We start from the raw sequence: 12,634 nt of genomic DNA on the forward strand, positions 1-12,634 counted from the left end.
GAAGTGATTATTTGCTTGAGATAAAAGTGGTCAGGCAGTTTTAAGACAAATCAGTATCAAATGTCTGAGAGAGGGGGAGAAGAGTATTAGAAGGGAAACGGAAAGAGGCTGCCGGACAATGATGGAGAATCAAATCTCGGGCTCATCCCCCAACACACCAAGTTCACAGAAAAGCAAACTGGTCGTGCCACCAGAGACACGTGTCCTACGGCAATGAGGGGAGATGCCATTTTTCTAGATGCTGTTGATCCCCCAAAGCATCCTAGAGCAGTGCTCTCTGGTTCTCACAGCACTGGGTCACCTCCCTGGCAGGTACACCAGATGTTGAAAATGAGGCGTGTAGAGCACGCTGGGGGCTTCAGAATCAAGAAGTGGTCCTAGGGGGCTGACCCCAAGGGTCAACAGGTTTGAGGCTGCTTGGTAGGAAACATCAGAGCTGAAACTGTTGATCATTCTTTGAGCCTTTCAGGTGTCTGGATTACAATCGTTTTCTGCCCTAAATTAAGATCAAATGAGGGGGAGCTGCTCTTCAGTACACAGTTCCTCAGTGTTAAAGCCTAAGGCTTTCAGTCGGCAGAAGCTTCTCCATGGGAAACAAACCTGAAGTAGCATGAAACAGGCCCCAACCCTGACAGCAGTGGAGACAGCCAACAGAAAAGACAAAACACTTCTAGGATAGCTAGTGTGTTGTTGATGGCTCTGTTACCTTGGGAGTGCAAGTATTTAGCATCCGTAATACAAGACACAACACAAAACCCCCAACCCAATCACCAAAGAACCCTAGAGTCGGAAAGCATTTTTGAATTCTTCCATTCCGAACCTCCTCCCCAGTGCGGTAGCTTGTCACTCGTTGGGGGGGGGTGGGGGTGGTTTATCTGTGGCTTTCTTGGAACAGTTAATGATATCGGATTGGTTGCTAAGTAGAAAAGAATCAAACTCCTCCAGGCCTTTCACATCCTGGAATGGTTCATCTGCCCATCAAAGGCTATTTGTTTCATATCTTTTTCTATCTAGATCCGCCCAACCAATGAGACAGGCTACCTCGGCTGGCTGCCGTGTTGCCAGGTGACCGAGCCCTCCAGTAACCTCACCTGAACGCCCTCTCCCGTGAGAGCTGAGCAAGACTGGATCTGCCATACTCGGTCGCGGATGGTGTGCAGGTTCAGTCCTTCTGCAATTTCAGAGGCAGGGGCTGCTGTGAGTAGATCCTGCTTATTAGCAAAGATGAGCACGGGCACACAACTTAGCTTTTCTTCTTCCAGTAATTCAGCTAGTTCCTGGATCATTGTGGGAATATATGGGGAGGGGAGGATGAAATCTATGATATTTAACCATGCATTTCTAATCAGAAATAAGTAAGTTAAGCTGATCAACTAGCAACTTTCAAGGGCAGTGGTTCTCAAACTTAAGCTTGTGGAAGAATCCCCTGGCAAATTCCTGGGCCTGCCCCAGAGATGCTGACTTTGGAAAGTCTAAGCCAGGGTCCAGGGATTTGCATTTTTAACAAGTTCCCCAGGTGGTTCTTTTATAGGGGATTCATAAGTCGTACTTTGAGAAATACTGTTCGAGGGAGAACACAAATTGTGGTTAGACATTTTAAACTTACCCAAACGTTACTATCTGCAAGTAACTTTCAATGCATAGATACGCATACATATATATGTATGTATATGTACATATACATATATATTTTAAAATTTGAACTAAAAATGACAATTGCTTTAGAGACTATAATTCTGTTTCATCAATCTCTGTCTCCAAAACATGCATGCATGTGCATTACACTTCATTAAACCCACATCCTAAAGTAACTGCATTAGTCCATCTGGCAAGGTCTCTAATTTTTAGGTTATTGGTTGGGATCTAAACTGTATGTTGATTCTGCCTGCGATAAGTACAGGAGAAGGTATATACTTAGCTAAATGCCAGGATCCACCTCTTCCCCACTCAACCCACATTTTAGCTACTTAAGACACTTGGGCTGTCAAAGAGAACTGGATGGTTCAAGAGGCAGATCTCCATCTGACACCCTTCACTTCCAAACTCATGTTTAACATTGCTTCACTTGAGTGAAGTCTAGAAATCATCAAGGTATAGAAGGGAGAGGGGCTGTCTCCAGGAGTCTGGAGAGTTCTCAAACTAATTTCCAGGGAAAAGGAACTTAAACATGGGGACTGCTACCTTTGGAAGGCCACGTGCAGTAGTTTAGGACACAGGCCAAGGACTCTGCAATAAAATGTAAAGGTGCTTCTCCAAAGAGGTCCACGATACTACTCACTTCTTATCAGTGCACTCAGTCTGGGTAAAATGGTCTATGCCCACTGCTTCTCTATTTAAAATTGCATACACAGATTGCATTGTGTAATCATGTTGACATGCACTCTGCATTTGAAGTCATATTTGGGTTCAAAGTATACCTATCTCTTCGCTTGGCAAGAAGAGCAGCTTAGTCTTGGCTTGCACATTTCTTCCCATACCTTCTAATTTGTCCAAGTTACCCTTGGATCAATTAAGTTGGTATTGAAAAATGTACACAGAAATGATAAGTGAATTGTTCCTCAGGTTCATTTCTTTGTGGCCTGGGAAGAGCTTTTGGGCATGGTGGTAAGTTCCATTTGCTTATACCTTATTTATTTAATTTGATTAAAACTAAAAGGCTTTAAACGAAAAATTGTTTAAAGAATTCTCAACTAATTTCTTTTTAGACAAGTGGTATTTTGCCTGCTTGCCAGAATGACTGTTTTGTTTAAACTGCACAGGTTAAACAAAAATACTTCCCCCACTCTTATACATTTACAAAGTAGATTAATGAATACCCAATTATTTGGGAAGTATCTCAACAGAACAATTTTTTACCTGACCCGTCTCTTCAAATCTTTTTCTGTCTGCGCTGTCAATTACATATATCTGTAAAGTAAAAGAAGAAGGCTACATCAATAAGCAAATATGGAAAAAGACAGGGCAACTTCTAGGGAAGGAGCAGATGATTCCCAATCAGCAGATTTTCACATTAGCACAGCATCCTGAAACTGAGGTGGTAATTCTTATCTATGGATGCAAAATAAACTATTAATTAATTAAATGGAGAGGCCCAGAAAATACCTCCAGAAAAGCTCCAAAGTAGGAAGTCAGGAGAGCCAAGCAGGATAAAAATATAGTTAACAGGCATTCACTGAACATTCTTACTAGATTTACCCTATTAATCCTCGTTATCACTCCGTGAGTTAGATTTCATTTTTATTCCATTTTATACATAAATAAACATAAGCCCGAAGAAGTTAAGTAATTTACCCAAGTTACGTTTGGTACATGACAAAATGGGGATTCAAACTCGGGCCTACCTGACAGTAAAGTCCCTAGTTGCTCTTAAGCACTCTGCTATACTGTGTCCCAAATTGTCAGGAAGGGATAGTGTTTTGAGGCATTTACAAATCCTATAGACCTCGAACATCATCATTCTGAAAGTACCATTTTCAGTATTAACTGTATGCTGTCTTCAGGTGCTGGGAGGTTAAGATCAAGTACTGGAAATAGCAGGGGCATAGGCTTTGCCAGAGTAAGAGAAGTTTTGAGATTTACCGTAAATTACAAATCCCAAGCTTTCTTTCCCATCACTGAATTTTATTTATTGTATAAATAACACCCTATAACAATGATAAGGGAAATTAGATAAGACCAAAGAAGAAAGAATAATCGCCTATAGTTCCAGAACCCAAGCACATTAATTATTTTCATTTCCTATGAAAGTTCCCTTCTAATTCTTCTTCATATGTTAATTTAAAAAGAAAATCTGAGGACTTCCCTGGTGGCACAGTGGTTAAGAATCCGCCTGCCAGTGCGGGGGACATGGGTTTGAGCCCTGGTCTGGGAAGGTCCCACATGCTACAGAGCAACTAAGCCCGTGCGCCACAACTACTGAGCCTGTGCTCTAGAGCCCACGTGCCACAACTACTGAAGCCTGCGAGCCTAGAGCCTGTGCTCCACAACAAGAGAAGCCACCGCAATGAGAGGCCCACGCACCGCAACGGAGAGCGGCCCCAGCTCGCTGCAACCAGAGAAAGCCCATGTAGAGCAATGAATACCAAATGCAGCCAAAAATAAATAAGTAAATTAAAAAAAAAAAAGAAAACCAGAGGGCTTCCCTGGTGGCGCAGTGGTTGGGAGTCCACCTGCCGATGCGGGGGACGCGGGTTCGTGCCCGGGTCTGGGAGGATCCCGCATGCCGTGGAGCGGCTGGGCCGGTGAGCCATGGCCGCTGGGCCTGCGTGTCCGGAGCCTGTGCTCCGCGGCGGGAGAGGCCGCAACGGTGAGAGGCCCATGTACTGCAAAAAAAAAAAAAAAAAAAAAAAAAAATCTAAAAAAAAAAAAAAGAAAACCAGAGATATCATTTTGTAGTCATTAAAAAAAAATCATCAGTGTATTAAATGTTCTCCCAGTTGCTAATCTTAACAATTATCAAAATTTCAAACTTTCTTTAAAGAAATTAGAATTGTTACTAAACTAATGGTATAATGGAAACGCTCTTTTAAAAGAACATATCATTGAAAAACAACAGTGAAAAACAATCTTGAATTCCCACCTTTACGTGCCTTAAAATTCTGTTCTACTCTGAAAACTTGCTCTCTTTTGAAAGGAAAAAAACCCCAACAATTAAAATTCCTTTGCTTAAGTTAATGCACTCTCATTTAGAGTCACTAGTGCTGGGACTTCCCTGGAGGTCCAGTGGTTAAGACTCGGCGCTTCCTCGGCCTGGGGCAGGGGGCAGGGGGCACGGGTTCGATCCCTGGTCAGGAACTAAGATACCGCATGCCATGCAGCACGGCCAAAAATAAATAAATAAATAAATAAATAAATAAATTTAGAGTCACTAGTGCTAAATATGATACCAGGGACCACCTCACCTGTGTTTCCTTCAAGGAGAATCATAGGAGAAAGGATGGATGTGTTTGGTCTCAGTATTTTTTTGTGGCTTTATTATTGTTATTGTTAATATTACTCTGACTCAATGCACACCACAGAGACACAAAATTCGATACTGTCTGATAAGTCAGAACATGGTGGTGGCTTAGTTTTCCACTGGTGGGTCTCACATTATATAGTAGCAGGCATAGTATAAACACAGATGTAGAAAGAAGGAATGCAATGGAAGAGTGAACCTGAATACAAAGGACGGGATTAGAACTATTTGGTAGTCTATAGTGGATTAAGATGATCTTCACTCAGGCAAGACTGGGAGATGATGTGAGGGAGGGGAGAAGGGTCAGGTGATCCCTGGGAGGGTATTCTGGGCTCAGATTACAAAGCAGGAAAAAATGTGCTTGAGAACAAAGGGTATGAGTGAGAAGGTAAATGTAGAAGAGGCTGAGACAAGGCTGAGAATACAATTAAAGGTAAAGTTAATGGGAATTGCCTGGCAGTCCAATGGTTAGGACTCGGCACTTTCACTGCCGGGTCCCGGGTTCAATCCCTGGTCGGGGAACTAGGATCCCATAAGCTGCGTGGCGCAGCCAAAAATAAAAAGAAAAGAAAAAGATACAGTTAAGAAATTGGTGTTTGATATGATGAAAAATAAACAGTTGGGAGAGAATAATTAGGAATGGAAAGATAGTTTTAATAGTAGACAAGAAAGATGATGATTGAAATACCAAAGAATCCAGAGGCTGAAAGTCAATAAGAAAGTTTTAACTTTTACTTTAATTACTTGCTACTTATTGCTTTGACATTAAATTTCACAAGGAACGTTTTCATTAAAAGAGTCAAAAGGGGGCTTTTCCTAAACTGTACATAAATTCTTCCTATCATTTAGTATTTTTCTCACATAACTTTTATAGAATTTGAAAATTATTGTAAAATAATTCCAGGAGGAAGGCTATAAAACAACTGCCCCATTTATTAAAAGGGCCAAGTGAAGAAGTCCTAAGCACAAACCAGTCTCTGGTGATCCCACAAATCTGTTTTTCTATAGTGGCACACGATTCTCCTGGTTACCCCCTCCCCAGCGCTGCCCAGTTTCTTCCTGCAAGTATCTGTTTGCTTGCGGTCAATAGCTAAGGATAAGGATAGCCTCTTTTTCTTCCTTTCTTTTTCTTGTTAATAACGTAAGTGTTAATCTAGTCATGCAAAAACCATTTTTTTAACTTTAATTTTTTTAAATTAATTTTTATTGGAGTACAGTTGCTTTACAATGTTCTGTTAGTTTCTACTGTACAGGAAAGTGAATCAGCTATACGTATACATATATCCCCTCTGTTTTTGGATTTCCTTCCCATTTAGGTCACCACAGAGCACTGAGTTCCCTGAGCTACAGAGTAGGTTCTCATTAGGTATCTATTTTATACATAGTATCAATAGTGTATATATGTCAATCCCAATCTCCCAATTCATCCTACCCCCACCCCTTCCCCCCTTGGTGTAACTTTTTCTTTTATATTGGAGTATAGTTGATTAACAATGTTGTGTTAGTTTCAGGTGTACAGCAAAGTGATTCAGTTATACATATACATGTATCGATTCGTTTTCAAATTCTTTTCCCATTTAGGTTGCTACGTAATACTGAGCAAAAAAAAAGAATCCGAAAACAGATTATCAAATAAAAAATACTCAGAAAGTATTAAAGAAAGTTAAATATAGTGCTTTTGACTGGTCTTAAAACACTATGGATCTTCAAAAATTAAGTTTCATAAACCTATTCTAAAATAAACTTATAATCCATGGCACTCAGAATGAGAATGATGCTTTAAGCAGAGCCAATTCACACCTTCATTGGCAACTGCTTGGAAATTTTTATTTGGTTGTGGGAGGAAGACCTAGAGAAAAAGATTTTTTCTGGATGGAAGTTCAGCCAACTTTGGATTATCCGGAGACTGATTATCCACCATGTGAATGAAGGCTCTTTGTTTCTCCTCTTGCTTCTGGTCCTCCTCCCTCCTGCTGCCACCTTTTGGCCATTTTATTGCTCTTAAGTATTTCTCCACCAGAGGGGTAGACGGAGACAGAAGAGATGACACTAAAAAGTGTGGCGTTTTATTGATAGCTTGAGCAAAAGTCTTAAGAGGAGGGTGAAACTGACAAATAAGTTTTCTGGATGACCTGTTTTCAGTTATTTGTGCTCTAGTAGTACTGATGCTCAAGTGTGAGTGATATTATGGAGATAATATAAGAGATGGTTGGTTGAGCTCTATCTCACTTGATGTCCTTTGGATATGGAAATGATGGCAAATTACCTTAAATTATGTTGTGTTTAGACACAAAACTAATAATGATAAAGTAAGTGGAGCTTGGTATTAATATTAATATATACCTTGAAAAAAATGATGTGTTTTTGTCTATCAAAAGGCTGTTATTTCCTGGCACAAGAGAAATGGAAGACATCCTATCCCCTCCCTTCTATCTTATCTCAGGATTAATTTCTTAGTCACTTCCCCCAAATTAATAAAGCTGAAGTCATGTTCTCAGTGTCATCATCCCTGAGAATAACTGCACTTTTAGGAGTTGCTCTGATTCTTTCAAACCTCTAGAGAAACATATAATTTAAAGTGGGGGTTGGTACTCTTTTTCTGTAAGGGGTCAGGTAGTAAATATTTTAGGTTTTGTGGCCCATACAATCTCTTTCACAGCTATTGAACTTTGCTGCTGTAGTGCAAAAGCAACCATAAAAAAATACATAAACAAATGGACGTGGCTGTGTTCCAACAGAACTTTATTTACGGACACTGAAATTTGAATTTCATATAATTTTCATGTGTCATGAAATCTTATTCTTCTTTTGATTTTTTGTTCAACCATTTAAAAATGTCAAAACCATTCTTAGCTCACGAGACACAATAACAGGAGGCAGGCTGGATCAGTTTGTCGACACCTGCTCTAAAACAAGACTGTATTTTGGCACTCTGGAGAGAACTGAAAAGAATTAGCCAGGCAACGAGATGCATCAAGCCTCAACCCTGCTCTTCTAGGCAGTGTGGAGTCTAGTGTAATAGGTCTTTTCAACCAACAGTGGAAGACTATTAAGTACAGACAAACTAATGTAACCCATCCACCACTGTCACTCCAAGCTGCTACAAAACGGGCAGATAGGGCTAAAAGCCCCAAGCCCTTAGAATCTAACCCTGGGGACTCAGCTGCTCCTCAAGACTCGTTTAATCTCAAATAGCATTGGAAAATGACAAAAGGTTTGACTCAATCCAAAATATCGTCTGATACTGGCAGCATAATATAGCTGGAGAAAGCTCCTCTAGGGTTACTGTGAACTTAGTTTTGCTGGATTGTCCAATAATTCCTAGGTGCTCTCAGCTAATGGGAAGTGTGGAATCCAGGGTCATATTACAACTACCTTGCAGTCTACCCTCAAGATGTTAGAGCTTATGTTTTAAAATTACCCTGATCTGTAGACCAGAAAGTTTCTGAGACCTCCTCATGGAGCCTTAAGGCATTAATGTCCTTATATACAGCTCTTTTTAAAGGAATTTATTTATTTATTTATTGTGGCTGTGCTGGGTCTTAGTTGTGGCACTCGGGATCTTCATTGTGGCATGCGGGATCTTTTTTAGTTGCGGCATATGGACTTCTTAGTTGTGGCATGCGAACTCTTAGCTGCAGCACGCATGTGGGATCTAGTTCACCGACCAGGGATTGAACCTAGGCCCCCTGCATTGGAAGTGTGGAGTCTTACCCACTGGACCACCAGGGAAGTCCCTATATAGCCCTTATTTGGACATTTCTTTCAAAGTACCTAATCCAGTAGATGAACAGATAGAACTGTGATTTCTCTCAATTGCCTGCTTTTTCCCAACTCTTGCCTCAAAAAGTAAAGGAGAATCTATAGCCTTTTCTTCCCCCAGTTTTATTGTGATATAATTGACATACAGCACTGTTTAAGGTATATAGCATAATGATTTGGCTTGACTCTATAGGTTTTGTATATTAGCCTTATAGCCTGCAAATTTGCTGTAATCACTTATTAGTTCCAGGACTTTCCTTGTTGATTTTTGGGATTTGAAAGACTTTTTTTTTTTTTTGCGGTACACGGGCCTCTCACTGCTGTGGCCTCTCCCGTTGCGGTGCACAGGCTCCGGACGCGCAGGCTCAGCGGCCATGGCTCACGGGCCTAGCCGCTCCGCAGCATGTGGGATCTTCCCGGACCGGGGCATGAACCCGTGTCCCCTACATAGGCAGGCGGACCCTCAACCACTGCGCCACCAGGGAAGCCCTTGAAAGACTTTCAATGTTCAGTTTTTCTAACATGTAGTTTCATACAATTTAGAGACTCATCTCTACATTTCAAGGATTCGTGAGTGAAACAATATGATGGCTTGGATTTGCTTTAAAATACTTAAAAAAAAAAAAAAAAGTAGTGGTAGGGGAGATGAAACAAGATTGCTAAAGCTGAAATTAAGGAAGCCAGATGATGGGTAGGTAACTAGGGTTTCATTACACTATTTTTTTGACCTCTACATAAATGTGAAAATTTCTAAAATTATATTTCAAAACCAGACACATTATTTGAGATTATAGAAGAAATTTCTGTATTAAAGGGAAAATTTTTCTTTTTTCCCAACATTTCTCTTCTGTTCTCCTAGAAGGTATATAATACATTTTGGAAGAATAACTGGTTGAATAGATGGATAAATGGATGGATGGATGTGTCTCATCTTTTTGTTCTCATCCATTTAAACCTTCAACCTGGCACAAGGAACATACGGGAACTTACCTTCACCATGGGCCAGAAACATTATGAGCCCTTGTGACGGCCATCTTGGTATCTCACATGTGTTTATTGATTTGATGATAGTACAATTTTATATTTTGGTATTATTCCCCATTTAAGAATCATGATAAATAAATTCACTACTTCTCATCAACCCTCTGTGAAGTAGATGTTCCACCCAGTTCATAGAATTAATAAGCCTCTGGACTTGACCACAATGATACAGAATCATAGAACCTTAGAGTTGGAAGGAAATTTAGAAGTTATAGAACTCCACATTCTACCTAATGTTGGAATCCATCTATAACAATTATCCATTTCATTTATTTGGTACTTTTGTAAGCACTGGGGATACAACAGTTAAAAAAAAAAAAAAAGAAAAGCAAAGTTCCTGTATTCATGTAGCTTACATTACAGTGGAGGAGAAAGGTAATAAATAAAAGTATGTCTGAGGTGAGGGACTACACCATGAGAATATCTAAGAAAAAAGAATTCCAGCATTGTAAATAGTGATGACAAAGGCCCGGAGGTGGGAGCATGCCTGTGTTCCAGGAATGGCAAGGAGGCCAGTGTAGCTGGCACCAGGTGAGAAGAGCTTGGAAGAGGAGTCAGCAGGTAGGGGGCTTCGTGGACCACTGTAAGAACCTTGGCTTTAACTCTGAGCTGGGAAGCTTATGTTTTAACAGGATCAATATAGCTATAGTGTTGAGGAGAGACTTGAGGGAGGCAAGGCAGAAGTTAGGAGGCTAGTTAGAATGATACTGCCATAATCAATGCATGGGGGGCTTCCCTCGTGGTGCAGTGGTTAAGAATCCACTTGCCAATGCAGGGGACACGGGTTCAAGCCCTGGTCCGGGAAGATCCCACATGCCGTGGAGCAACTAAGCCTGTGTGCCACAACTGCTGAGCCTGCGCTCTAGAGCCTGCAAACCACAACCACTGAGCCTGCATGCCACAACTACTGAAGCCCGTGCGCCTAGAGTCTGTGCTCTGCAACAAGAGAAGCCACCGCAATGAGAAGCCCGTGTAGCCCCCGCTCGCTGCAACTAGAGAAAGCCCATGCGCAGCAATGAAGACCCAATGCAGCCAAATAAATAAATAAAAACAATAAATAAATTAAAAAAAATCAGTGCACGGTAGCAGTGGCGATGGAGAGAAGTGGGCAGATTCTAGAAATATTTTGAAAGTAGAATTGACGGGATTGGCTGATGGAGAAGATGTGGGGAGTGAAAAGGAGCCCAGGATGAGTCCAGTGCTTCTGGATGAATGGGACTGTCATTTACTGAGAAGACTGGAGAAGAAGATTTGGGCAGGGGTGGATGAAGATAGGAATTCGGTTTTGGACATGTTGAGGTTGAGGGGACTTACTAGCCACTGGTGTTCAGGTGTCAAATAGGCAGCTGGCTGTATATGAAACTGAGTTCCAGGTTGGAGATAACAGTTTGGGATTCACCGGCATGTAGGTGGTGATTAACGCCTTGAAATTGGATGAGGTCATCTAAGCAGCGACTTAGAGAAGAAAAGCACAGGCCTGAACTCTGGGGCACTCCAACATTTGGAGGTTGGGAGATAAGAAAAAATAGCAATGGAGATTGAGGAGGAGTAGCCAGTGAGACAGGAGGAAAACCAAGATAGAATGGAATTCTGGAAGCCAAGGAAAGACAATGTTTCAAGGACAGCACGACGACCAACTCTGTTAAATGTGCTGACAGGTCAAGTGAGATGAGTAATGAAACCTGAACATGGGACTCGGCACTGTGGATTCTCGGTGAGACTGAATGGAGGGTTCCGAGTGCCTGCGGGGAGAGGAAGTGAAGACAGAGAACACAGAAAATTCTTTTAAGGAGTTGTAAAGAGAGGCTGAGGAATGGGACAGTATCTAGAGGAGGATGTACAGGAAGCCAAGAGTTCTTTGTTTTAAACAAGAGCAACTACAGGACGTGTGCATGCTGATAGGAATGAGCAGGTAGAAAGAGACACCTAGGAAGCAGCAGCAGAGAGGGAAGCTGTCTGAGATGCAAGGTGAGTTCTACTGGCAATGAAGATATCGACGTGTTTTTGCAGCTTACTGTCTATGGTCATAGTTAAAGTAAATTCAAACTTTCAGTTAGAGGTTAACGGAGATATTATGCAACATTTTTTCCTATCCAAGTTCATGAAAGGTCCTGGTTTTACGGTACGACCATGAGTGAGTGGCTGAGGCGGGGCGGATGGCAAGCTCGCTGGAGGGGAGGTGAAGGAGCTGAGAGGCTGAGGGATTGGAGAAATCATGCACCTGGAGAGTAAAATCTCCAAGAATCCTAAAACAGTAGTCCTAGGGAACTCGGCAGTGAGCTGGGAGCTCAGGTCTCAGCCTCTGCCTGCGCGAATGCTGCCTGAGCCAGGAATCCCAGTGCAGAAGGAATCCCAGAAGCCTAAGGCGGCTTCTTCTACTTCTGGACAGTTACGATTATAGGAAACTTCTTCCTTATTCTGAGTTAAACCCTAATACTCCCCAAACTGCTCCTTGCCTGGTCCTCTAGAACTATTCACAATGAAGCCAATCTCTCAGACTTAAGATAGGTCCTGAAGCAACTAGAGACAGTTCCAAGCATTTTCTCTTTCAGGAAGGACATCGTCAGGTCTTTCAACCATTCCTCATACATCATGGTTTCCAGGACCTTCACTATCTTGGTCGCTCTCTTTGGGATATACCTGATTCGTTGATTTCCTTGGGTTGATGGAGTCAATGGCACAATCTTCTGACTTCTCTTCTGCTGTTCAAATCACTATGGTAATTAATAAATACTTTATTTGCCAAGGTGGGTGTGGGCACAACATTGTTACTGAGCAACAGAAAAACATCTTATATAAATTACACAAAGCTCCACAATCTGTCTGCTAGCTCTAAATTCATAGTGATGAAGAGCAATGTTACGGCAATGGAAT

The 12,634-nt window shown here is 41.6% G+C and overlaps 1 protein-coding gene across 1 annotated transcript in view; it reads right to left on the reverse strand.

Annotated features, from left to right (window-relative positions):
• ARL3 (ARF like GTPase 3) overlaps nucleotides 1-12,634 on the reverse strand; it is a 32,642-nt gene that overhangs the window by 8,622 nt on the left and 11,386 nt on the right. Inside the window, exons 4-5 of the mRNA XM_027112472.1 lie at nucleotides 2,857-2,907; nucleotides 1,092-1,277 (exon numbers count right to left, since the gene is read on the reverse strand). Of these exons, the coding sequence (XP_026968273.1) occupies nucleotides 1,092-1,277; nucleotides 2,857-2,907 (237 nt within the window). The remainder of the gene's footprint in view (nucleotides 1-1,091; nucleotides 1,278-2,856; nucleotides 2,908-12,634) is intronic.

Source organism: Aethalodelphis obliquidens, unplaced genomic scaffold, assembly GCF_003676395.1.
Source record: "Aethalodelphis obliquidens isolate GAN/ISIS:26980383/991018 unplaced genomic scaffold, ASM367639v1 scaffold11, whole genome shotgun sequence".
NCBI classification, from domain to species: Eukaryota; Metazoa; Chordata; class Mammalia; order Artiodactyla; family Delphinidae; genus Aethalodelphis; species Aethalodelphis obliquidens.